The sequence below is a fragment of the Petromyzon marinus genome, chromosome 9 (assembly GCF_048934315.1).
Source record: "Petromyzon marinus isolate PM22_M1 ecotype Great Lakes invasive population chromosome 9, UKy_Petmar_22M1.pri1.0, whole genome shotgun sequence".
NCBI classification, from domain to species: domain Eukaryota; kingdom Metazoa; phylum Chordata; class Hyperoartia; order Petromyzontiformes; family Petromyzontidae; genus Petromyzon; species Petromyzon marinus.
Window position 1 is genome coordinate 2900853 of NC_133675.1, and position 24100 is coordinate 2924952.

Genomic DNA, 24100 nt, shown 5'->3' on the forward strand with positions numbered 1-24100 from the left:
AGCGCGAGTTCAAATCCCAACCACAGGCAACTTCTCCCTGGAGCCTGATAAAAACAAAAAAAATCCAATTCCGCAAGGCTCGGGCCTGGAAACTGACAGAATAAGTGGTTGCAGTAGCAGAAGCGTTCGCGAACGATGCGTTTCCGCGGAGAGCGCGGAGACGGAACCCTGCGGAGTCGGGTCGAGGAGCAGGAAGCTCGGCCGTGCACGTAGGCCCAGGGTCTTTACGGTGCCACTGCTCCTCCTCCCCCTGTCTCCATCGTCGGTGCAAACGGCGAAATGAGCCCTGCCCGGTACGCATCGTGAAAGAAAAAATGATAATGCCGCTTAAAACCTGGGCCACACAGCCCAGGTTATAGTCGCAATTGAGGGCCTTCGGTAACGTCTGAACGCGACTTTCATCTGGGGACGCTGCAGAGGTGGCGAGCGTGGGTTTTTTTAATTCGTTACAGAGCGAAGCCGTCGGTCACAGCCAGAGGAGAAGAGAAAGTCCTTAAGCCAGCCTGGACTTTGAACAGGGGTGCAGGGGGCCGACAGCGCTGACCAGCCGGGTGGGAAGGGAGTTGCAGACAATGAGGGGCTACCGCATTGCCCTATCGCGGGTGTCTGTCACGCGGGAGGCCTTTGCGCGTGTTGTTGTTTTTTGGTTTCCTCGTCGTGCGTTCCTTAACGGTCACATTGCGCGCCCGCCGCAGGCCTGGGTGCAGTGGAGCGAGGGGCTCCGCGCGCGGGAAGCCGAGCGTCGTCGGGAGCAGCTCGCCGACGCGCACCGCCACCGTGCCGGCCTGCACAGGGCGCTGGCGGCCTGGCGCTCCTACGCGGGGGAGCGCCGGCGAAAGCGGGAGCTCTACGGTGCCTACCCCCTCCCCCCCGCGGTGCAATGACGGCGCAGTGTACCTGGAAGCCCCCGACAATAAAAAAAAAACGAACCCCCTCCCACCTCGCGTCAATAATCCGTTTGTAGTAGTAACTGCACAAGCGTTTACTCGTGAAGAGGAAGTTGATTTACCTAATGGACAACACCGTAGCACGACGGAAAGTCGACTCCAATTAAGGACGGCATTCCCACCAGCGTGAAACGGCGTGGGCGGGGGATACTACCGGCTTATCCTGCTCCTTTCTCGGCACAATGACCGTTTCTATTTCCTGGCCGCAGCTGCCGATGTTGGCCACGTTTACTTATCCACTGGCTCGGCAACTGGCCTTCACGCTACCTGAGCACGGCTTTTGTTACCCTCCGCGAGCCAAAGTTGTGACCGTTTCTGTCTCCTGGAAACTCGCGCCTCTCCTGCTCCTCCGTCACCGTGGTCAGAGCGAGCCAGGGGGCTGTGCCAGCGCCGTGCGCTGGCGAGCTGCGTGGCACGCTGGCGCTCGGCTTGGGAGGATCGCCAGCAAGAGAGGGACAAGCTGGAAGCCGCGTTGGCGCTGGCCGCTGGCGCCCGCTTGCGCCGGGCCCTCCTACACTGGCGCCATTGTATCCCCGCCGCAGTGACCGCGCGTTTATTTTTTTTTTAAGTAGGGCGTAATTATTTCTGTTGGGCGAATTCACGGAGGCGGCCCATCGCAAGCTAATCGCTTGCGATGGGCCGCTGAATGCTTGCATCGTCAGAGCGAAGAGGGCATGATCTGTCTTTATGATTTTGAATGCGTGCATGTGATTGGTTGCCTCGTGACTTGCTCCTTGAGCAATGGCCGGTGCTGGTTATATGCGCGGACCCTCGAGCCATTACGATCATTTCCACACGGTCCCAGAGGCGCTCGCTCATTTTCCCCAAAAGCCTTCAACTGGATTTCAAATTTGGATATCGAATTACGGTCGCTACTCAGACAATATTGTTATGCAGAAGAAGAAGAAGAACATCAACAAACAGACCCTTGTGTGCTGATGTATTACGTAATTACCCACAATTCCCCAAGATTACACAAATGGCTTTCTACAATTTTTTCACTGAATGGCCCAATGCTGATGAGACTCTAGAAAGTTGAAACTGGTCCAGGCTTTATCTTCCTAGACCAATGGCAACGGGCGTCAACGATATTAAAAAAAAATGTTGGCGGTGAAACTTAACTCCGTATCGTTGTTATTTCTGTAAAACAACATATACCGACAACTTTTTCGAGTTAAACAAGTTGGCCACCGTTGCACGTTGGACGCGAGGCTTGTTACGCTGTAGATCCTTTCCAGAACCGGATAACATCGGGGGAGCGTAAATCGCAATAATGTGTCAGGTTTTGCGAGGTCGTCGCGGCGATATCACTCGCGCGCCGCGCTGCTGTGACAAATTATATATTTTTTTTGCAACTCGGAGAGAGAGAAGAAACTGTTAACCAGTACCATTGACCGACGAGGCCTGACCTGTACATGAATACAAAACGTAAAGTGGGACGCTTTAATAATTAACCTGTGTACGATAACCCTGCTGATAGCCCCCTAACGTTGACGATCAGACGTGATTTTGGCGGAAGACGAGCAGGATCGATGGCGAGAGGCTGGCGCGTTCCAGGACCGGCTGCTGCTGGTAAGCCCGCTTGGTGACGATGTTACGCTCGGCCCTCGAGGTGGGCGGGCACGGTGACCGCCCGGCGCGCAAATGCATCGATGGGGTTGGGGGGGGCACCAAATGAATAACCTCCCGAGTGTAGAAATCGTCGTCGTGTTTAACTCACGTTTACGGCCGTTGATTTACGAAGCGCGGCTGTTAACGCACAGCGTTCACGTGAGCCGTGTGACGGACGGACGGCGCGTGACGGGGTTAATACCGGAGCGTTAGGCACCGCGTTCTTTGCTCCCAACAAGGAAGGTTACGTTAAGGTCAGGCCTAATTACTCCGCACACTTTTGCCGACTCGGTTGCTTTTAAATTACGCTTTCACCGAAACGAGATGCAACAGCTTACTACTGGTCGCAATTTGCCCTTGGTGGTAACACGGGGGGGTGGGGGTGGGGGTGGGGGGTGTTGCGTCTAATTAAAGCCCAAGCTACGACTTGCGTTGAATCTTCCGGATGTGCTGGCGTGTAATATTTTTATGGCATCGGTACGGTAGCTAACATATGCCGCGGTAAAAATATCTTTCCAGGTGAAGCATTTTCCGCGGCGTGCTCACGCGGAGTCGCCATCTGCTTGTGTCTCCTCTGTGCGTCTTGGCGTCGGCTTTTCGTGCCTGAACGTAACAACTGGAGGAGCAAGAGATGGCGATAAACGCCGCGTAATTGGTTTATTTTCATTACATATCATCAGCCAGTCAATTACAATGCCAACTGCCATAACAGCCGGTGACGCGAGCTGCTTGACGCGGGCGCGTTGCTCTCGTCGGCGTTAATAATTGCGCAAGTGGCAAGCAGCGTGTGGAATTTGCGCGGGCGCTGGCGTGTGCACGTGGCGCGCGTGTGTGTGTGTGTGTACTCGTGTGTGTGTACTCGGTGTAGACTTGTAACGATTCGGAGATTCAGATGGAATTGCTACGCTTGCGATGCACGCGCGTGTAAGAATCGATTACCCGCAATTTGCATTTACGTTGGGTGTTGTGAGATCGCGTGATCCCTTGCAGCCATTGGAGGCGCTACCGTTCTCCGCAGTGTTGTTATAAAAGAAAAATTATTGAATACAATCGCAGCAGCGAATTGTGACAAATTCATCCAGTCGCAAGCGAGTGTTTGCCTTAAACATTTCCCTCATAGGGGCCAGAGTTCACTTGGAGGCATTTCAGACGTAGTTCTGTAGCATCCGCTTCTATGGGCGGTTTTCCTGACGGTTTCCACTTGTGCGAGAGTTCCAAGTGGATTCTTAGTATCATGCCGCATCACCCGGAGTAAAATTGGATTTTAAAAAGAAGAGACTCTAAAACCTCGCCCGGTGTGACACGAACTCATCGTTCTCTCCACTGCCTTCGTCCTCCTCCGTGTGGCCCCAGCGGCGGAGCCTCCTCGCGCTGCAGGGGCACGCGACCGCGGCGCGCGACGCCAGGATTCACGCCGTCCTGGCCGAGCAGCAGAGGCGACAGTGGGTACGTAGCCCCCAGCACTGGCGGGGGGGAGGGGCGGCGGGGGGGAGGGGCGGCGGGTGGGGGCCAGTGGGTAAGTAGCCCCCAGCACTGGCGTGGGGGAGGGGCGGCGGGGGGGAGGGGCGGCGGGTGGGGGCCAGTGGGTAAGTAGCCCCCAGCACTGGCGTGGGGGAGGAGCGGCGGGTGGGGGCCAGTGGGTAAGTAGCCCCCAGCACTGGCGGGGGGGGAGGGGTGGCGGGTGTGGGCCAGTGGGGGAATGTAGCCCCCAGCACTGGCGTGGGGGAGGGGCGGCGGGTGGGGGCCAGTGTGTAAGTAGCCCCCAGCACTCGCATGGGGGAGGGGCGGCGGGTGTGGGCCAGTGGGGGAATGTAGCCCCCAGCACTGGCGGGGGGGAGGGGCGGCGGGTGGGGGTTGGGGACCAAACGCCCCCCCACCCCCCCGGCTCTCAGGATCAGAATCTTTATTTATACTGTTTGAATCTGATGAGCTATAAATCTTTTTTTCAAAGATGTCCAGTAGGGGCGGGTCACAACGTTGCAACAACATCCAATACAGAAACACGATAGGAGCGAAAAGTATAGGTAAACAAATCACAGTGTTTTTTTTTATTTTACCAGGTCAAATCCACTGAGCTATTAGATTATTTTAAAAAATAGTATTTCAACGAAGTGGCTTATCATGTGGAAATTTATAGCAACCAAATTATAAAAATTATCTAATCGCATGTTTCTAAAGAGGGAAAAACCGGAGGGCCTGGAGAAAAAATCCACGCGATCAAACTCCAAATATACAGCAGGCGTCAGGGTCTGGATGGAACCCCCGACCTCCTGCATAGCAGGCGAGATTGATAACATCATAAACTGACTCCTGAAGATGCCTGCCGCAGTAGCACTTGGCAGAAGTGCTTAATGCTCGGGCGCTCGATGGGGAAGACCACGAAGCTCCTGCATGCGCGTGACGGCATACAGTTGATCAAGACAATGGGATGGAAGCTGAAAAGTGTGCGAAGGGAAATGCACGCTTGGTGTTACATTGAGAGTCACAGGAAGAGGAACGCATCGCATGGACCATTAAGAGAAGTTACTGGGATTGAGCAGGATGCATCGTCACGGCCAGAAGGGACGATATCCGGCGGTTGAGACTAAGGACGGAGCGACAGCCAAAGGAGAGAAACGCATCCGAGAGGACGTTCACCGTGGAGACGGAGTTAAGATGAAATCGGCTCCTGTGCAGAAGCCGGGGCGCCACTGTGCCGAGATGTTAACTACCTTCCTTGGTATACAGGAGGTCGTTGGTTTGATCCCGACCCTGACGCCTGTATATTTGGTTGCGTGGATTTTTCTCCGGGTTGTCCGGTTATTCTCTCTACATTTATAAACATGCGTTTAGAATATTTGGCTCCTGTAAATTTCCACACGATAAGCCACTCAGTTGAGCTATCATTTGTGGCCAGGTTGCTTCTAAAAAATAGCTACATAGCCCGGTGGGCCTTACCTGGTAAAATAAAAATAGTTTATCGTTACATAGATGGATTATTGCATCGCGGGAATGTGAGAGTTGGCGAGGGCTTGGGAAGCCCTTCATCCAGCAGTGGATAAATCATGGCCGATGCTGATGACGACTTTTACCGCCAACAGCTCATGCGGAGTTGCTGGCGCCACTGGCAGAGATCGTGCGACGAGAGGGAGGAGCAGCGTCTCTCCTCGCTCACCGCTGCCGCTTGTGAGCATCGCAGGTGCGTCTAGTTCCCATCACCGGGGTCGATAGCGGTCCCGTGCGAACGGTACACTCACCCTGCACTCGCAGTAACCTCCACCGCTATCTCCTGCCCCGGGGGGTTAAGTCCTCAGCGCCGCTTAATTCCCACTCGGGATACTCGTGATGTTTGACAGCTGTAGATAAAAAATAATAAGAATAATAAGTCCGCTTTCAGTGATTGGCACACGTTCATTGGGACGCGTTTCAGATATTCACCAGGCCACGTCTGAAGTTGCCAGCTGTCTCAAAAGCCTCCACGTGAACCGGTCAACTCCCCCCGCCGCCCGAGAGACGACCATAGGAAGACAGCTGCCTGTTAGTCCAGCAGTCGAGCAATCAAATGTCAAATTAGGTTCCCGATTAAATGATCATGGGAGGCGACTTAGATCTGAGCCGGAGATGGATATGCCACATTCCTATGACGGGGCAAAGTGAGTCCATGCGATGGTGTGGACGTGTCCCGGTGCGTTGATGCGTTGGTGCGTTGGCGTGACCGGGTGCCGGTGTGTGTGTGTGTGTGTACTGCCAGGAGGTCTTTGGTCAGAAGGGCCGTGCGGTGCTGGCTTCACCGCGCCCGCACCACAAAGGCGCACGAGGTATGCGCTCGCCCCACCCTCACTCCACGCTCTCTGTCGCGAATGAAACGCCCTCTTGATCCTCGGCGCATTATTGAAGGCAGCGCGCGCGCTTTGGTCTGTCGCATGGATTTATTATACCGAGCACAATCACGAGAGCAGAAATATTACATAACCTCATTAAAAGTGATTTTCCCCCCCACCCCCCGTCTAATCTTTACAATTACTATTGCAATTACTGTTTTGCCTAAACCAAGAAACCGGGCCGTGTGTATGGATACTTAATTTCATTGATAAACGCTCCCCTTAGTGAAACGGTCGCATTGATTCCCCTGGCCGCTGCTTATTATCGATCACGCTGCTCGAAGCGAGGGGCGGGGGTGGAGGGGCGGGGGTGGCGGCCCCCCCACCGTCACCCGCCACCCTGGCTGTCCGCGTGGCGCGGCGAGCCATCGGACCGGCAAGCCGCTCTCGCTTTGTGCTCCCGTCTTGCGGCCCTGTGAGTGCCCGCCCGCCCGCTGCAGCTTCGTGTGTACCGCGCCAACACCGCCAGTCACACCGGCCTCAAATGCGGGGGGGGTGGGGGGCGGTGGGGGGGGGGGGGCTACTTCTCTGCCCAGTCGGCACCCACAAGCCGCCTCGCTTCCAGCTGCACCGGCAGAAGTCAAGGACAGAGACGGCCGTTGTCGAGAGCTCGCATGCTAAACGAGCTGAAGGGCTCCCGCAAGACTGGGTGGGGGGGGGGGGGGGGGGGCAGTTGGGGGGGGGGGGCGGGCGGGGGGGTGGGGGGGCGGGGGGCAACGCGGCGACGGCACGAAACGATTTGGATTCGTAAAGCGGCTCGTGCGCGTCTCGAGACTCCGCGCGTAACTGGGAAGGGGGCGGCGAATTGTTGGGGGAGACACGGGGGGGGGGGGAGGAGGTGCCCCGGGAGTGGTTTTGCGAGACAGTTCCACGCCACGCGAGTGGGGGGCGCGGGTGATTATGCGCGGAGATTTACAAGCGAAGGGTGAGGGAGGAGAGGGGGGGGGGGATATTTACAACTTCAGCAATCACAACCGGGGAGGAATTTTTTTTTTGTTGTTGTCAAAACGGGGATACGGCAACTGGACGGATGATCGTGATGTCTCTTTCAAGGAGAAACACAACGGGGGGCGGGGGGCGGGGGATAGTCGGGTAAATGGAGACGCACGTTATGTAATCGGACGGTGACATCATCACAATTGGCTTGCGCCGTGTCGCCAGCGCGTGCTGCTGCTACGGGGGGTTGGCGGCGACTCTGTGTTGTGTTTTTTGTTTGTTTTCATCACGGTTGTGTCGAGCACAGCTCGAAAGAGTCAAAGTGCCAAGCGGCCGGCAACAAACAGCACTGTTCCAACAGCACATAAGAGTTTCTTATCGATTATTGAGCCAGATTGGGAAGGTTTGTGACTGCAGAACTTGTGATGTCCGTGCTGCTCCCGTGTGTGTGCGCATTTCGTGTACGTGCGCGTGCATTATCGTGCGTACGTGTGTGCGCACGTGTGTACTCGCACGCTTACGGGTGCGTGGGGAGCCGTAGTGTCGCGGTTAGCGCCCCGCGCTTTGAAGCCGGTGACCCGAGTTCAATTCCCACTTACGGCCAACACCACTGACGGCTTATGTGAACTGGTCCTGGGCCGTCCCCTAGGTCGAATCGGCCTCGATTGAGTACCTGGTGCGGTGTGTAAACATCGCCACTCGTGAGTGGTGTCACACACCCACCCCATCGTGTGCCGGGCCGGCCTTCGTAAGGTGCTACTCGGAAACAGCACTTGCCCCAACAGTCCGTTAAGGCTATAACGGGGGGGTGGGGGGCAGGGGGGGGGGGCGCAGGGGTAACTTTCTCTTTGTGCATGCGTGTGCAGTCACGACTGAGCGTCGCCGCTGCTCGCCACGCGAGCCGCGTGCTGCCCCGAGCGCTGGGCCAGTGGAGAGCGTACGCTGTGCGGCGCAGGAGGCAGCGGGAGATGGAGGGGGAAGCCGCCCTCTTCCGCAGGTGACGGCGCGTTCAATCGTCGCTTGGAACCGTTCGGAACCGATGCTCGCGCTCGCGGTGCGTGCGCCGAATCCGAGTCGACATTTGTTTAATCCGGGCGAGAAGTCGGGAGGCCAGGGTGAGTCTCCTGCGCAAGGGTTGACCCTGGGTCGCCAACGTCACGAGAGCAGTAACGATCATATACGGCAAGGAAGCAAACAGAAATCGTAGCAATGGCAATCGCGCTCGAGGAGAAATTGAAAATGCCGCAGGGACATGAATCGATATTAAATTAAATAAATGTCCCGTTTTGAAAAGTTGGCTCGGGGAAATTTATAAACATTTTAATCACAGGCATGTTGACACCCATTAATGGTGATTTTTGCACTAATAGGTAAACTAGCAAGGGGACACGTCCGTTATTTATGATTTTTTATATTAATTTAACCGGATCGCATCACCACCGCAGTCACTAGAGACGCTACATTCACAACAACGTTTTTTTTTAATAAAGAAATCGAATCGATACTCTGATTCGTGACAATTCATCAAATCAATTTGGGGGTGAATCGTCACATGCCTAGCTTAAAATATTGTAAGAAAAAAATTGCAAATACACTGCCCCATGCTACCCACCACATAGCCACACAGCCTCTACCAACCATGAATTATCTCATCCTTGTTCTGGGGCAATATGCCTGTCGTTTATTTTTATAATGTTCATTTTTGTTCTCCGTGCATTATTTTTTGCCTGCATCTCTGATGCATTAATTCTATTCCGATATTTCCTGTTCCTCCGTACCGATCGCTCTTGTCCTGCGCTGACAGCACCACGGATCTGCCTTGCAAACCTAGCGGGGTAACTGGCTACACGGGATTTTTTCGCGAAACAACTAAACATTGGTGTGAATTGAATATTCCAACAGAGCACTTCACGGGCCTCTACAACTGCGCACTCATTATTACGGCTTATTTTTTTGTGTGCAGTCATCGGCAACCAGGTGATGGCCATCAACTCAACACAAAAATGACCTCGACACACTCATCATCAACGACACTGTGGCCTTAAAAAGAAACAATGTGTGAGAGAGTGACATTTTGGGCACAGAGAGAGAGGCAGGCCCTCTGCCTTTCTGGCCTCTCTGGGAAGAAGGTCCATACACTCGTTCCGTCCAAGGCCGCGGTGTTAAATTGTCGAACGTTGTCAAAGTTTTTGGCTTCGCCGCAATACACCGAGCCCGGCGCGCGTCCAGGAGGTCGGCGGTACCGGCGCGGCGCCGCGATCCTCCTTGACCCCCCTCTGACCCCCCCTGACCCCCCCCCCACCTCCCGCCCTGGCTGTTTAATCCGGGCGCTAAATAACCCGTGCCTCCCCGACGCGCCGTGAGTTACGAGCTGCGGAGTGAGGAACGGGAGCCCGCCGTGCGAAGGTGACTCCAGAGGCCGGGGACGGCCGAGGGGGGCCGCGTGCTCGTCACCACCGCCCCCGTGCCGCGTCGCAAAACGTGCGCACGCAAGCGGCCCCATTCTCAGTTCGCTGCTGGATGAGGGTCCTCCCTGTATGCTCGGGAGGATTCTGGGGGTTATTCTCGACCATGGTTCGTCGCACTGGGCAGTGCAGGAGGGAAGCAGAGATGTTGGAGCATGGAAGTACAGCACAACAATAGATGTTACTGCACCGTAATCTGCTTGTCCGTCACGTGCCCCTGGCAGCAGCCTAAAGTAACATGGAGGCCGCTCATCCAGCCGCTATCCGGGCTCAACCCTGCTGAGAAAGCCGGCTCACTGTAGGAGTCATGTGGTTTTTAATTTATCGGGGGAGGCGGGTAGCCAAGGGGGGGAGGGGGGGGGGCAATGTCGAGTAGCCATGTGACATGTGAAGAATATTATTAAGCCTCCCTCTGTCAACATTTCGGAGTTGAGGGCGGCGGTGGGCAGCTGTCCTGACCTTTATCTCCGACACGCGCCGAATCTCAAAACTCCGTTTATCAGGAGCTCCCTGTTTGGGATGATTATTTGCCGATTTTAAGTTTTCGCGGGTGGATGGATTGCCGAGTGTTTGGCGAATGCCCCCCCGACCCTCCCCACCTTGGAGGACACGGAGGAGAGCACCGGGCGAGAAACCCCGCATGGCCGGAGCGGCAGTCGGTGCTGAGTCGGAAGCCGTCGCCTGTGAAGGGCAGATTAAAAACGCGTCCCCCCCCCCTCCGCTAACGCGCTGAGTGACGAGGCGACCAAATTAACGATCGCGTTCCCCCCGCAAGTCTCTCTCCCTCGGGGGGGGGGAGTTTTTCTCCTTCTTCCCTCCCGGTTTTAATGTATTGCTGCAGCGTACCTCTGCGCCGTACCTTGGCTGCGCGGAACTTTAATAAATCTGCCCGTGGCCCTGTAGTTTACACCGCGAGCGGGAGATTGAAGTGCACTGTGCCGTTGCGTGGCGAGCGAGAGTGATGCCGTGCGCGGGTTCCTTTTTTATGCTTTCCAACTAAGGTTGAAGGCATTAATGCATTAGCCGTGTCCGTCCGTCTGTCTGTAACAGGGCGGGGGCGGGGGGCACGATAACTCTCGGAAAGATGATCCATTATGAATGAAACTTCACGATACGGTTGTGTTGCTATTACGAACTTACCCTGTAAAAGCCATGGCCGATTGCTGTGAGAGGGTCCCGGAGACGCGCGAGCGCGACCTGGCGGAGCGGCGGGCGTGGTTGTTGACGACCGTCGAGTTCCGCTGGTCGGAGCCCCGGCGGCCGCCCTGGTCAATGCTGCGGGAGCACTCAGCGAGGATACCACCAACGCGCCTTCCGTTTCGCCGGCGCACTTTAATGATGCCGTGCCGTCATTCGGCAACGAGTAGGGAGCCACGCGGAACCGGCGCCTTCGCGAAGATAGCCCCGCGTGGTGACGATGGCGCAATGATAGTAATTGTAATCGTTACTCCGGTACTACTGCTCCTCCCACCCAGCTTAAAAGACGCTGCCAAGCTTAGCAGTGGTTCATCGGAGCGCTGTCTTTCCGACAGTTCTGTTTCATCACCTGAGGACGGCTACTTGTGTTGTGGCTGAAACATCGTGAGAATTAAATTTTATAATGTTTTATTTTATTATTTTATTATTTCCCTTCTACGTGACTTTACCGAAAGAACCAAGAAGAAGACTATTGCTGTTATTGTTGGCATCGCGATCACGGCGTGCGCGTGCCGTGATCTTTGCTCCCTGTTTTCTGCGTCTCCCCCTCACAGGGCGACAGTCGGAGCGTGGGTGTTCCACCGCTGGTGGGAGCAGGCGGGGAGCAAGCGCGAGGAGCGGCTCGCCGAGAGGATGGTGCGGGACCCCCCCCCTTTGTGCTGCTCCCCCCACCTCCTCCACCCTCGTTAATGCAACAGCGTAAAGTATTTTAATGGGGGAACAATTAGTAAGATTGCCGGTAGCTCGTTTTATGGGGTTAATGAAATTTACGGCGTATAATTGTAAAAGGGTCGATGTCGTTAGAAGGAAATTCCCAGTGCTATGCAGCGAAGTAACTTAATGTTCAGTTGTAATTACTAATGCAGAGTGTTGCTAATTGGTGTCTCTGCTATATGGCGTGATACTGAATCGACGGCATTTGAGTGAAATGGGTTAATCTCACAGTCGATGCTATTCTGGTTTTATAATTACAATAATTTTTATGGTGTGCAGCACTTTTCTGAATCCGCTGCTGGATGAGCGCCTCCCCACGCCGTGTAAACCCCTCGGGGATTGTTTGACCACACCTCACCACTGCTGGTCGGTGCGGGTCGGTGATGGGGGTGCCCAGGACCGGTCCTGATATCGCCCGCCAACTGATGTTAGCCGTGGCCAGGAATCAAACTCAGGTCTCTGGGTTCAGGGTGCAGCGCACACAAAATCAACCATGTCTCCACTACTCCACATCCTCTTGTGCTCTGCTCCGTGATTTACTTTGTTCGTGAATACAAATTCACGTCGCGGTCATGTGGCTCAGCTGCAGAGCGGGCGGCAATCGGAACGCTGCGAGTTCAGTTCCTGCTTAGGTTTTGACTCGACATCATTTGATGTCAACATCCGAGGAATGTGAAATTCCCACCGCTGGCTCTGCAGGGGCTTGTAAGCAGAAGATGGGCACCAATACCTCAGTGCCCGTTTGAGCAGCGGAAAAATCACTTTGACTTTGATTTGACTTCTTCTTTACCGCTGCAACCGTGTTGTGCTATTTTCCCATATTAGCATCACTTTGCTTTTTAATACAAATTAAAATTGACATCTGGGCCCCTGCGTCTCTCGCCGATGCGTCTCAGCTATTCAGCTTTACCGGGGATGTTGTTCTCATTAGCGATGCTAATCGTGAACGAACGTCGCGCGAAGGCGTATCTTGTGGGTCCTCGGGACCTTCCCGACCGACGGCCGCTCGTTTTTTCCCCGAACGACCTCTCTTGGCCGTCTCAGGCCATCCTGCACCACGAGCACCAGCTGCGGGCCGGGATCTTTTTCCTGTGGCGGAAGCGCACGGCGGATGTGGAGGACGACAGGCGAAAAGAAGCCCAGGCCGTGGCGTATCACCGCGCTCGGTCGTTGCGCCGTTGCCTGCTCGCTTGGAGAAGCTTCGTCGCGAGAGCCAAGGAGAGGTGCGGCGTCTGTGCCTATGTGCTTCGTTAGCCGTGTAAATCTCCCCGCCGGTTACAATTAAACTCTGCGACCCCCAGCGTGGCACGGTGTAGCCTGTGCCGGGCAAGGTTGTGACTGCGCTCTGACCTAGGGTGCCTCGGAGGAACCTCCTTAGACATCGCACGGCGGGCGAGTGGCAGATCGTGGCTCCTGGTTGAGGAGGGTGCAAACTCCGTGCCGGGTTTTACAGTCTCAGCTGAGAATGTATGCAGGCGGATTCATTGACGAACTGCAATGCGCTGGTAGTGGCGTCATCGTCGGCGCTTTCTCTGATCGAGAACTCCTACACTCATCGACTCGCGTAGAGACCCACAAACTCGCAGAGACCCCACTGAGCCACTGAGGGAATGTGCACGTGTGAAAAAGAGCTTCATCACTCATTGGATTCCTCCAGTCGAAATAAAGTTTCTCATTCTGAAATAAAGACGCTCATTCTGAACTGGAATGTGCCGGTAGTGGCTTCATCCACCAGCACTTTCACCAGGAGATGGTCACTCAAGTGCACGCAGATTTCAGGAGCTGTCATTCCCCTGCACCTCCGATTAGCATGGTTGGCTATGTACGGTGCGAAAGAAGTTCATTCATATAAAGGAGAACCGGCCTGGTGGAGCCCAGCACTGGTGCAGCACCATCATCACTACGATAATCAAAGACAAAGATCCCCCATATAGCCTTAACAGACTGATGGGGCAAGTGCTGTTAGCGAAACACCTATGACGGCCGGCATGGCACACGATGGGGTGGGTGCCAGCACCACACCCAGCGATCCTTTTTCTCCCAAGTGATGCTTACACGTCACACGAGGTACTCATTTGAGGCTGAGCCGACCTAGGGGAGGCTCAGGACCGTTTCGGATAATCGTCACTCGTGTTGGCCGTGAGCAGGAATAGAACTCTGGTCACTGGGTTCGTAGCGCAGCGTAGCGCTAACCGTTGCACTACCGCTCCCCACACTGCCATCATCATCATCAGCATATTCACACTCGCTGGCATCGAATCTGCATCTCATGTCTTCCCCGCAGCCGAGTGCGCGAGGGCTTGGTGGTCCAGCGCAGATGCAGGCAGCGTCTGAGCGTCTCGTGGCAAGCGTGGAGGGCGGTGAGCCTTCATTTATTATTCAGTCGCGTCGCGTGGCATCGGCGTAAAATAAAACAAAACGAAACGCAATAAAACGCCCACGCAGAAACGTTGCAGGCTCCTTGGAGTTAATTACGAGAGTAAATTTGTGCTCCCCTTCTCCCCTCCTGTCTCCCCGCCGCTCCGCTAACCCCCCCCCCCCCCCCCGTCGTTTCAGTTTGTGCGGCGTGAGAGGGAGAAGAGAGACTTGCTCGCTCGGGCCGACTCGCACTGCAGGCTCAAGGTGTTGCAGCTTCACATGGCGACGTGGAAGGTGAGCGAAACGGCCTTTAAGCACTGGTTTTGTGGCTCCCAGATTTTGGGCAACACTTGGATCAATTCGCCCGGTTTTCTTTGGGGAGAGCTCCGAATAGAAACGCGGCGTTGCACTAAAGTGTAATTTAACAGTGGTTCATCTCTATTGAGCGTTATCATGCCCCCCCCCCCCACCAACTCAACGGACAGACGGACGGAGCTCAAAGAATCAAAGAGTATGGAGCTCATGGTATTTGCGCTTTCGTGTGGCAGCAGGGGGTCACATGATGGTCTTTTTGGCTGTCATGACTCGGTTGGCCGTCACGTATGTACGTACGTTGTGCGTATGTTGAACTTCTTTCGCACCGTACGTAGCCAACCGTGCCAATTGGAGGTGTGAAATCCCGAGCACTTCCCATTTGCATGGAGTTGAGTTGACCCTAGCGGTGATTTGAGCTCATGTTCTCTGAACTGGGAGCTCCGACTACTGACTGGCTACCGCCAACCTGGCTGCCGTGTGTGCCAGCTGATGGAACGCGGTTGGCTGTCATCTGGCTCGGTTGGCTGTCATGTGACCCCCCTCCCTACTACCCCCCCCCCCCTCATCGCACGAATTCCCGTGGCTCGCTCTGCCCGAGGGCCGGCGATTCGCGCTCAGGATTTGGCGCGGCCAGAAGCGCGGCGGCGCTGCGCGAAGTCTCTGGGCGGCCCGAGTTGAATTTGCATCGAAATGCCTTTTAATTCATTAGTGCTCGTTAGCGCGCAGATGACTGGTCAACCACTGCCAATTTTCAACGGCGCGGCGCTGGAATAATAAATTTTGTTCTCCTCTAATTGTTGCGTCGCCGCACGGGCAAAGCGGGATATCGCCCAAGCCCCTTTTGTGATGCCCATAAACATCCTATTCAGACGTGTCAGTGTGTGCATGTGCGTGTGTGTACGTACGAGCAAAACAACCCCCTACTTCCTCGCGGTGCCGGACGGTCAACTCTGTCTTAGACAGTGCTGTGGGGGGAGGTTCAATTCCGATTGGCTCCTCCCCTCATGGCGTCTGTGTCCACCACAGTGGCTAAACGGGGGCTCTGGACGGGTGCAAGGGGCTGGTAACCCCTCCACCTTCAATTAATTACCACTAAACTACGAATACAAAATTTAACTTATAAGCTTGTGCCGGAGGCCCCAGGGGGGATAGGCGTCTATGACATCTCCTGGCCAAACCCCAATTGGCGGAGCCAGGATATTGAATGTCTACCTTCGGGGCTCCTCCAGAAACAGCGAAAAGCCACTACGGATGGCCACGTGGAATGTTCGAACGCTCACTGCGGAGGAGAGGCTGCCACTCCTCTGTCGGGAGCTGGACCGGTACCGCCTGGATCTCTGTGGCATTCAGGAGGTCCGGTGGGCCGGTTCTGGCTCATGGCACCATGAGGGGTGGACAGTCCTCTACTCGGGGCAGCAGACTGCCAAACAACAGGGTGTAGCTCTTCTTTTGAACAAAAGAATGAAGGGGGCGTGGGAGCTTGGCGGTGAGGTGTGGGAAGCTGTAAGCCCCAGGCTACTTTGGGCTCACCTTCCCATCAACCGGAGGCGAGGAGTGGCGGTCATGGTTACTTATGCCCCCACCGAAGACGAACATCCGTGGAGGGATGCAGGCAAAGCCGATGAGTCAGATGCCTTTTATGACCTCCTGTCACAGGTGCTGGCTAAAGTGGCCCCTCGGGATAGAGTCATCTTGTTGGGTGACTTCAATGCCCGAGTTGGTCATGATGCTGGCACCTGGTCTGGAGTGATTGGAGGGCATGGGCCATATCAGCTCAATAACAATGGTAGGAGGCTGCTAGATGTTTGTGCAGCCCATGGGCTTGTAATTACCAACACGCTGTTCCGGCATCGGCGCATCCACACAACATCATGGATGCATGCCGGGTCCAAGCAAGAACTTCTGCTGGACTACATAGTGACGGACCAGCGGATGCGAGCCCATGTCCTTGACACCAGGACCTACCGTGGAGCTGATCTGCCCTCTGACCATCGACTAGTCATCTGTAAGATGCGCCTGCCATTCTTCCACTCCAGTGGTGGGTGTACACCCAGGACCCCATTCCAACCTAAAGTGGCCTGGTCTCAGTTATCTGATGAAAGTTGCAAGCGAGAATTTCATCATCGCTTGCAGCTGGGGTTGGCATCTTCCCCCACTCCTCCTGATGTCGAGGGTAAATGGGCGAGGTTTAGGACTGTGATTCATGCAGCTGCAATGGCTGCTTTGGGTACGCGGTCCAGACCTCCCCAGAGACCCTGGCTGACAGAGGAGGTGTTCAGGATGGTTGAGAAAAAGCAACAGGCCCACTGTCATCGGCTACAGAATCCCACGTCAGAATGAGGAGGCTTACCGCAGCCTTCGCTCGGAGGTTCGGAGAGCTGTGAGGCGCTGCGAGGATGGGTGGTGGTCGCGGGTTGCTGAGGAGATGGAGTCTGCCTCAGTGGCCCGTGATCACAAATCTCTATTTAACTCCATCAAAAAAGTAACCTGCAGCGCCACACCTATTTCCATCATTAGGGGAAAAAACGGTGATCCAATCTCCGACCCTCAGGAACAGGTTTGCAGATTTGCTGAGCATTTCTGTGAGGTCCTCGGGGAGGGGAAATTCCTCAGCCAGGAAAACGTCGTGGCACAAAGTGGGGATGACCCTGCTCAGGCTGCGGTGCCTCAAATATTGAAAGAAGTCACCCCCTGTGAGTGGCTGGCTGAGGTGCCATCTGTTGAGGAAGTACTGATGGCGATCCGGAGTCTGAGACCAGGAAAGGCACCGGGTCGAGATGATCTCCCAAGCGAAATGCTGAGGGAGGGTAGCGTTTGTGCACAGACTGCCCTATATGACATCATAACAACAATCTAGACCACTGAACGGGTTCCGCAGGATTGGAAGGATGCCCTGGTGGTCCCCCTCTTTAAGAAGGGGGACCGCACAGACTGTAACAACTACAGGGGCATCTCACTCCTCAGTGTGCCGGGAAAGGTCCTGGCAAGGATTATTCAACATCGCCTTGCCAGGCACGCTGAGGAGAGGCTTGCGGAGCCCCAATGCGGTTTCAGGTACGGGCGGTCCTGCACAGATGCCATATTTTCTGTCCGTCTGCTACAGCAGAGGTGTAGGGAATTCCAACAAGACCTACATCTCTGCTTTATTGACCTGGTCAAGGCCTATGATACCATCAGTAGGCCTGGGCTCTGGGTTGTTCTTCATGCTTTTGGAGTCCCTGACCCTCTGCTCACGATCATTAAGGACCTTCATGATGGTGAGCGGGCCCGGGTAAAACTACGTGGCCGGGAGTCAGAGCCATTCCCTGTACACCTTGGGGTGCGACAAGGATGTCCTCTGGCTCCCACATTATTTGACATCTTTTTTGACCACGTAGTTCGTGAAGCCTTCAATAGCTGTACCGGGGGAATCTCCATATGGTACAGATATAATGGGAGGCTGATCGATGCCCGGGTGCGGTCAAGGGATGGCTCCCTATTGCTCAACCACGTTATGTATGCCGATGATTTGGTAACAGAGGAGTTGGAGACGCTGCTGCTGGGATTGGAGCGTGCCACTAAGAGATGGGGCCTTGCCATCAGCCCCACCAAAACTAAGCACCTGCCTGGGTATTTTGTACCATCGGACACTCCACCCCCACAACTCCCAATCGGTGATGGGGCAGTTGTGGAGCGAGTGGAGAGTTTCCCATACCTGGGCAGTGTGCTTATGACCGGCTCCAGTTTAACAGCAGAGGTCTCACTCCGAATCAGTTGAGCGGCAATATCTTTTCATCGGTTGCGTAACGCTGTGTGGAAGCTACCTGGTCTGTCGCTCCGCACTAAGCTTCAGGTCTTCTTGGCCACGGTCATTCCCTCCCTTCTCTACGCTTGCGAAACGTGGACCCCCCTAATGGAACATCTTCGCCGGTTAGAAACATTTAGGCTAGCCTGCCTACGATCCGTCCTGGGTTTAACCAGGCTGGATTGTGTGAGGAGCTCACAAATTCTTGAAAGATCTGGGCAGGGTCCCATCGGTGAGCTCCTCCGGCAGGCAAGGCTGCGTTGGCTGGGTCATGTAGCCCGCATGCCCAGCCACCGCATGCCGAAACAGCTTTTGTTCGGCCGGATCGAGGGGGCTAAATGGGCGAGGCACGGGCTAGAGAAGAGATGGAGTGATGTGGTACAGGAGGACGTGGAGCTGAGTGGACTTGCCGATGACTGGTACCAGCGGTGTCAAGATCGGCCTCTGTGGAGGATGCTCGTGAAGGACGCTACTGGGCAGTTGGAGGCAGTAGCCCTCCAACAACAACGGAGGGCGGAGGAGCGACGCTCACAACAACGAGCGGAGCGCCGGGTGGCTAAAGCACAGCAGGTTGGCACAGTAGGGGGCACAGGTGGTGCATCAGCCAGTCATCTCAGTCGACCCGTGGCACCTGGGTCTGCCCCGTGACTTGCCAGCGGGCGTTCGACACTTCACGTGGTCTCAAGGTGCACATGGCCTGGCACAAGCGTCGTGGTGACGTCACCGCCACTTAGTGGCGAATGGCGGTTGTTGTTGTTGATGTACGAGGATTGTCACCGCCCAACACCCGCGCTGCCCGTGTATGTCAAGCAAGTACAGAATAAGTCGCGCTCGCGAGGGATCGGGCAGCATCCCGTCTGCATTTGGCGATTCTGAATGCAGTGTCCGGAACATTCCACGCTGCCATTGACGAGCACAGGTTGTTACCCTGCGTGACCGCTGGTGACTTCTCACTCCGTTGAGGTAGTTGCTTCGGTGTCCCGCGTGGGATGATGGGGTTGAGTGGACCTGAGAGTGCATTTGAACTCATGTCCTCTGAAGTGGGAAGTTACAACTACTGACTGACTGACTGCCGCCAACCTAGCTGCCTTGCGTGCCAGCTGATGTTGGTGGTATCAGCCGTCAATGGTTACGGATTGGAACGCCACTTGAATGCTCTGGTGGCCGCGGTGGCGAGATGTTAACTACCGCACCTGGTATGCAGGAGGTTGTGTGTTCAATTCCGACCCTGATGCCTGCTGTATATTTGGAGTCTGCATGTTCTCCCCATGGTCGCGTGGATTTTTCTCCGGGTCCTCCGGTTTTTCCCTCCAGATTTAGAATCAACACGCGTTTAGGGTATTTGACTGCTATAAACGTCCACGTGATAAGCCACTTCATTGAGCTATCATTTGTGATAGCCAGGTCGCTTCTGCAAAAGAGCTATGTAGCTCAGTGGGCCTTAACACCCCTAGGTTCACTCAGCCTTAAATGAGTACCTGCTGCAGTGTGACAGCACTAGAGAGACAGGCATCACTGCGTGGCGCCGGCCATACCCCACCCCCTTGAGCGCCGTGCCATGATGTCCTTAATAGGTGCTCGCTAACAGCTCTTGCGCCAACAGTCTGTTACAGGCTGTATGGGGGATTTTTGCCTTTGTGTGTACATTTGTGTTCGAGCAGGTGGTGTTAGCGAGCGCCTATGAAGGCCGGCATGGCGGGTGGCCAGCACCAGCACTTCCTCCAACAGTCCATTTGAAGGCTACACGGCGGATGTCTTGTCTTTGTCCATCTGTGTGCATGTCCCTGTGTGTACATGTGCATCTGTGTGCACTTCTGTGTGTGTGCATGGGATGATCTGTGTCTGTGTGTAGCGGTTAGCGCACCGTGCTACGAGCCCGGAGATCCGAGTTCGATTCCCGCTCACGGCCAACACCAGTGACGAATATCTGAACCAGTCCTGGGCCTCCCCTAGGTCGACTCGGCCTCAAATGAGTACCTGGTGCGATGTGTAAAAACATTGCCACTGGGGAGACAAAGGCGGCCGGGCGTAGTGCTGGCCTCCCACCCCCTCGTGTGCTGTGCTGGCCTTCATATGTGTGAGCACCTTAACAGCGTTTTAAGGCTATACGGGGGGTTTTTGTCTTTGTGTGTACATTTGTGTTGGAGCAAGTGCTGTTAGCACCGATGAAGGCCGGCACGGCCAGAACGAGCACTTGCTCCAACAGTCTGTTAAGGCTATATGGGAGCTCCTTGTCTTTGTAAAGATTTCGTGTGTATGTCCCTGTATGTGCATGCGTGTAAATGTGCTTCTTTGTGTGTGCATGGGATGATCCTTGTGTGTGCGTGTGCTGGATATGTGGCGGTTATGTGGCACAGCGCCAGCACGCCGATCGTCTGGCCATGCTGGAGGAGGTGCGCGTCAGAGAGCAGCGGCATCGGCGGTGCGAGCTCCGGTACGTGGGGCATCGTCGCTCCCCCCCCCCCTCCTCCAGTGAGCCAGCGAGCCAGCGAGCCAGCGAGCTAGCGCCGTCGTGCAAACACGGCCTGGCGCGGTGCTGCGCCACTCACGGTTCCGCCGCCGCCACTGCCGCCGCCACCACCACACCTCGCCGCCAACGCTTTATCCCCTCCGCCAGGTCCCACAGCGACCCGCGACCGTCGAGGTCTTCCCGCACAGTCTCCCGCCATCTGCTCCTAGGGCTTCCCATTGGCCGTCGGGCTCGTGGGGACCGCTCCACTGCCTCTTCCGGCAGTCGTCCCTCTTCTCCGCATCCTGCACACATGACCCCCCCCCCCCATCAAAGCGCGACCGTTTTTTACCGACTCTAATCTACGACACTCGCCTGCTGTGTTCTCTTCCTCACGACTCTGTGGCTTCTCTCCTGGCAGCATGTCTATCAGACATGCTCAAATGTCAGTTACAGCACATACAAAGACCGTTCCAGCGAGCACCTATGAAGGCTGGCACGGCACACGAGGGGGTGGCTGGCCAGCACCACACCCGACCGCCTTTGTCTTCCCCGTGGCATTGTTTACACACCACGCCAGGTGCTCACTTGAGGCCGATTCAACCTCGGGGAGGCCCAGGACCAAATTCAGATAATCGTCACAGGTGTTGACCGTGAGCGGGAATCAAACTCGGATCGCCGGGTCCGTAGCGCAGCCCGCTAATCGCTACACTACCACGAACTCGAACGCACGCACACACACGCGCACCCGCGCACACAAGGTATAAAATTAGTCCGTGTCGTGTTACGGTGGTGGGAAGGTCTTCTGCGCGAAGTAGCGGGCGTTTATTTTTAACTCTTGGTAGGAGAAGCTTAAAACCCGTGGCGTTTGCAAATCTTGCGTTTTTGTTTAAAAAAAAATCGATATGGAAATTGAATTTCTCCAGGAAAAGCCTCGCTGAGTCTCGGCAGTTGAGACGGTTCGGCCAGTTCCTTGCGTCAGGGGTGTTTTGCTTGTGTGGATGAAACCAGAGTGCCCGTTAAAAAATATATGTATTGTCTACACATAGGGAATAACGCCATGAAGTCCGCACAGATGGATTCACAAACTTACTTACTGTACTGTCCGCTCTTGATCAAGTGGCAGCCCATCACGTTTGGGAGTTTCGCAAATATTTTTTTCTGCTTTTTTTTTGTATCTACAATGCTTCACCTGGAAATGCCCCCAGAGATGGAACGTCTATACTTCCAAGTGTGTTCTGGGTGTCACTTGGCACACATGTGGCACATAAACGTCATGACACGGCTACTCGTACACACACACACGCCTTTAACATGTAACATCTGTGACTTGCACAGTATGCATTAATGTGTGAATTATCACCACCAGTCAAGCACATAAATAAGTAGACGCGTAAATAATGACATGATTATCATTTGAATTTGTAAGGCGCGTATCATCCATAGACCCCGCTGCGCCGTGCGTGGAAAGTGGAGGAGATAAAACAGAACCAGGGGTATGCGGCCATTACTGGGCTGTGTAAGAGCCAAGGGTTGGTGGCCAATCCACCAAAAGTCGTCCTGGGTCATTGCCACGGAGCTGGTGCGAGGCGAGGTCCGCTCCCGAGGCGTTGTTGGAAGGCTCGCTACCGGCAGGAGATCACGGCAGAGACCCGGGCGTTGTTGGGTTAACCGGTCGCCGCCACCCTCGCCGCGTGTCCGTCGTTTAAGCAGCATGCGAGCCCAGCGCAGGAGCAGCGTTTTTATTTATTTACCTATTTATCTTTTTTTTTGTTCCCCCTTTCCTTCCGAGGGTGCCTGTAGCCGTCGAGGGAGCCGCGGTTGGGATTGTTATTTATTAAGCAGCAAAACGACGGACGAGAACTTGAGCGAGGCTCCATTAAAAAAACACAACGGGGCCCTCGGGGATTGTCACAACGCATTACACCTACGCTGCCGATTCGCCCGGGCCGGCGGGAGCCATCGCCCGTGACCCCCTTCACTCCGCGGGGCCGTGCCGCGAACGAGGCGCCCCGCATCAAGCCTCCATTCCGCTCGTGTCTTTTTTCGTGCGCGTGCGCGTGCCCGTCCCTCCCTTGAATTTCGGGATTCTTTTTGTGTTATTCGTTCTTTTCTTTTCTGTGCTCAAAAAAGCGCGGGACGCGGAAACGCGGCCAACGTCGCGGTTTCGCTTCTCGTCGTCGGTCGTCACCGGGTTTTTATCATTTTCCGTTGAGCTCGCGTTGTTTTTGACTCTGTCACTCGCAGGCGGGCCGTCCTCGCCTGGCGCACCAATGCGCTCGCCGGCAAGCAAGAGAGGCTGCTCACCGCGGAGGCGCAGCGGCATTACGAGCGGGCGCTCGCGAAGCGGGTGCGTGAATGCGCGTGAGTGTGTCTGCGGTCGTGTGTGCGCATGCGGGTGTGCGCGTGAGTGGGCGCGTGTGTGCGTGCGTTCGTGTGTCCGCGTGCACGTGAGTGTGCGCGCGCTCGCTACGCGATGAACCGGCCGACCCGAGTTCGATTTCCACTCGCAGCCGACATCGGTGGTGGCTATCCAAACCGGCCCCCTAGATCTACTCAGCTTTAAAATTAGTACCTGGTGCGGAGACAAAGGGGGCTGAGCGTGGTGCTGGCCACACTCGCGGCTGATTTAAGCCGTCCGTGGCTGGGAATCGCACTTGGGTCTCCAGGTTGGGAGTGCGGCGTGGTAGCCGCTGCGAGGTTGTGGCACGCACCGTGCTGCGTGCTGCTCGCAGAGTGAATCGCGCCGTGACTCCGACCAGGAGCTGATTCTGTGTCGCGAGATTCTACAGGAAAGCGTGCGTAAAGCTCCAAATACATCACCCGTGCAGTGATCAGCTGCCACAACGCAGGTCGCAATCCCTCGCATCCTTGTCTCTTTTCTCCCACACTTGTGTAATGGCCTTGCTCGATTCGTAAAACGTCTGCATTTATAGAAATTATTTCAACTTTGCTAATCGTGCTGTTTGTTCCTGACCGCTTGATATATCAGGCCTTGTGGGCCGGCGCTCAGCAAGTGTTTAAATACTAAAGAAACAAACAACAAAAAATCGGCTTGAAAAAAATATGAATTTTGCTCTGAGATTTTTTTTTCTTTATTGACGTCCTGAAACGTCGATATCGATCCCCCCGGGCCTCGTTATTCCAGCGGTGGCCGCGATCCAGCTGGCGACCCTCACGACCCCCGTGAACCCCCCTCTCTTTGGTCGTGACCTCCGGGTTAGGCAGCGCCGCTCCATCCATCAGTGAGCGAATGGAACAGGCAGCCCCGTGCAACAATCAATCTGCGCAAGAGTCGCTTGCGTTTAATCAGTGCTCACACCACGGGGGGAACCGGGAACATAAAAGCTGCGGTGCCCAGTGAAGACAGCTGCTGCTAGCGGCCTTTGTTGGAGGGGGAGGAGGGATGAGTATGCACTGTGTGTGTGCGTGCGTGAATCTGTGCACACGTGGGGGCACGGTGG

General features: G+C 55.3%; 1 protein-coding gene across 1 annotated transcript in view; it reads left to right on the forward strand.

The window, feature by feature from the left end:
- The window catches only part of SFI1 (SFI1 centrin binding protein), a 55564-nt gene that overhangs the window by 14995 nt on the left and 16469 nt on the right, over nucleotides 1-24100 (forward strand). Inside the window, exons 7-19 of the mRNA XM_032950858.2 lie at nucleotides 696-852; nucleotides 1313-1474; nucleotides 2449-2519; nucleotides 3912-4004; nucleotides 5639-5736; nucleotides 6289-6355; nucleotides 8221-8351; nucleotides 11571-11652; nucleotides 12775-12953; nucleotides 14015-14090; nucleotides 14287-14382; nucleotides 20545-20621; nucleotides 22884-22986. Of these exons, the coding sequence (XP_032806749.2) occupies nucleotides 696-852; nucleotides 1313-1474; nucleotides 2449-2519; nucleotides 3912-4004; nucleotides 5639-5736; nucleotides 6289-6355; nucleotides 8221-8351; nucleotides 11571-11652; nucleotides 12775-12953; nucleotides 14015-14090; nucleotides 14287-14382; nucleotides 20545-20621; nucleotides 22884-22986 (1392 nt within the window). The remainder of the gene's footprint in view (nucleotides 1-695; nucleotides 853-1312; nucleotides 1475-2448; nucleotides 2520-3911; nucleotides 4005-5638; nucleotides 5737-6288; nucleotides 6356-8220; nucleotides 8352-11570; nucleotides 11653-12774; nucleotides 12954-14014; nucleotides 14091-14286; nucleotides 14383-20544; nucleotides 20622-22883; nucleotides 22987-24100) is intronic.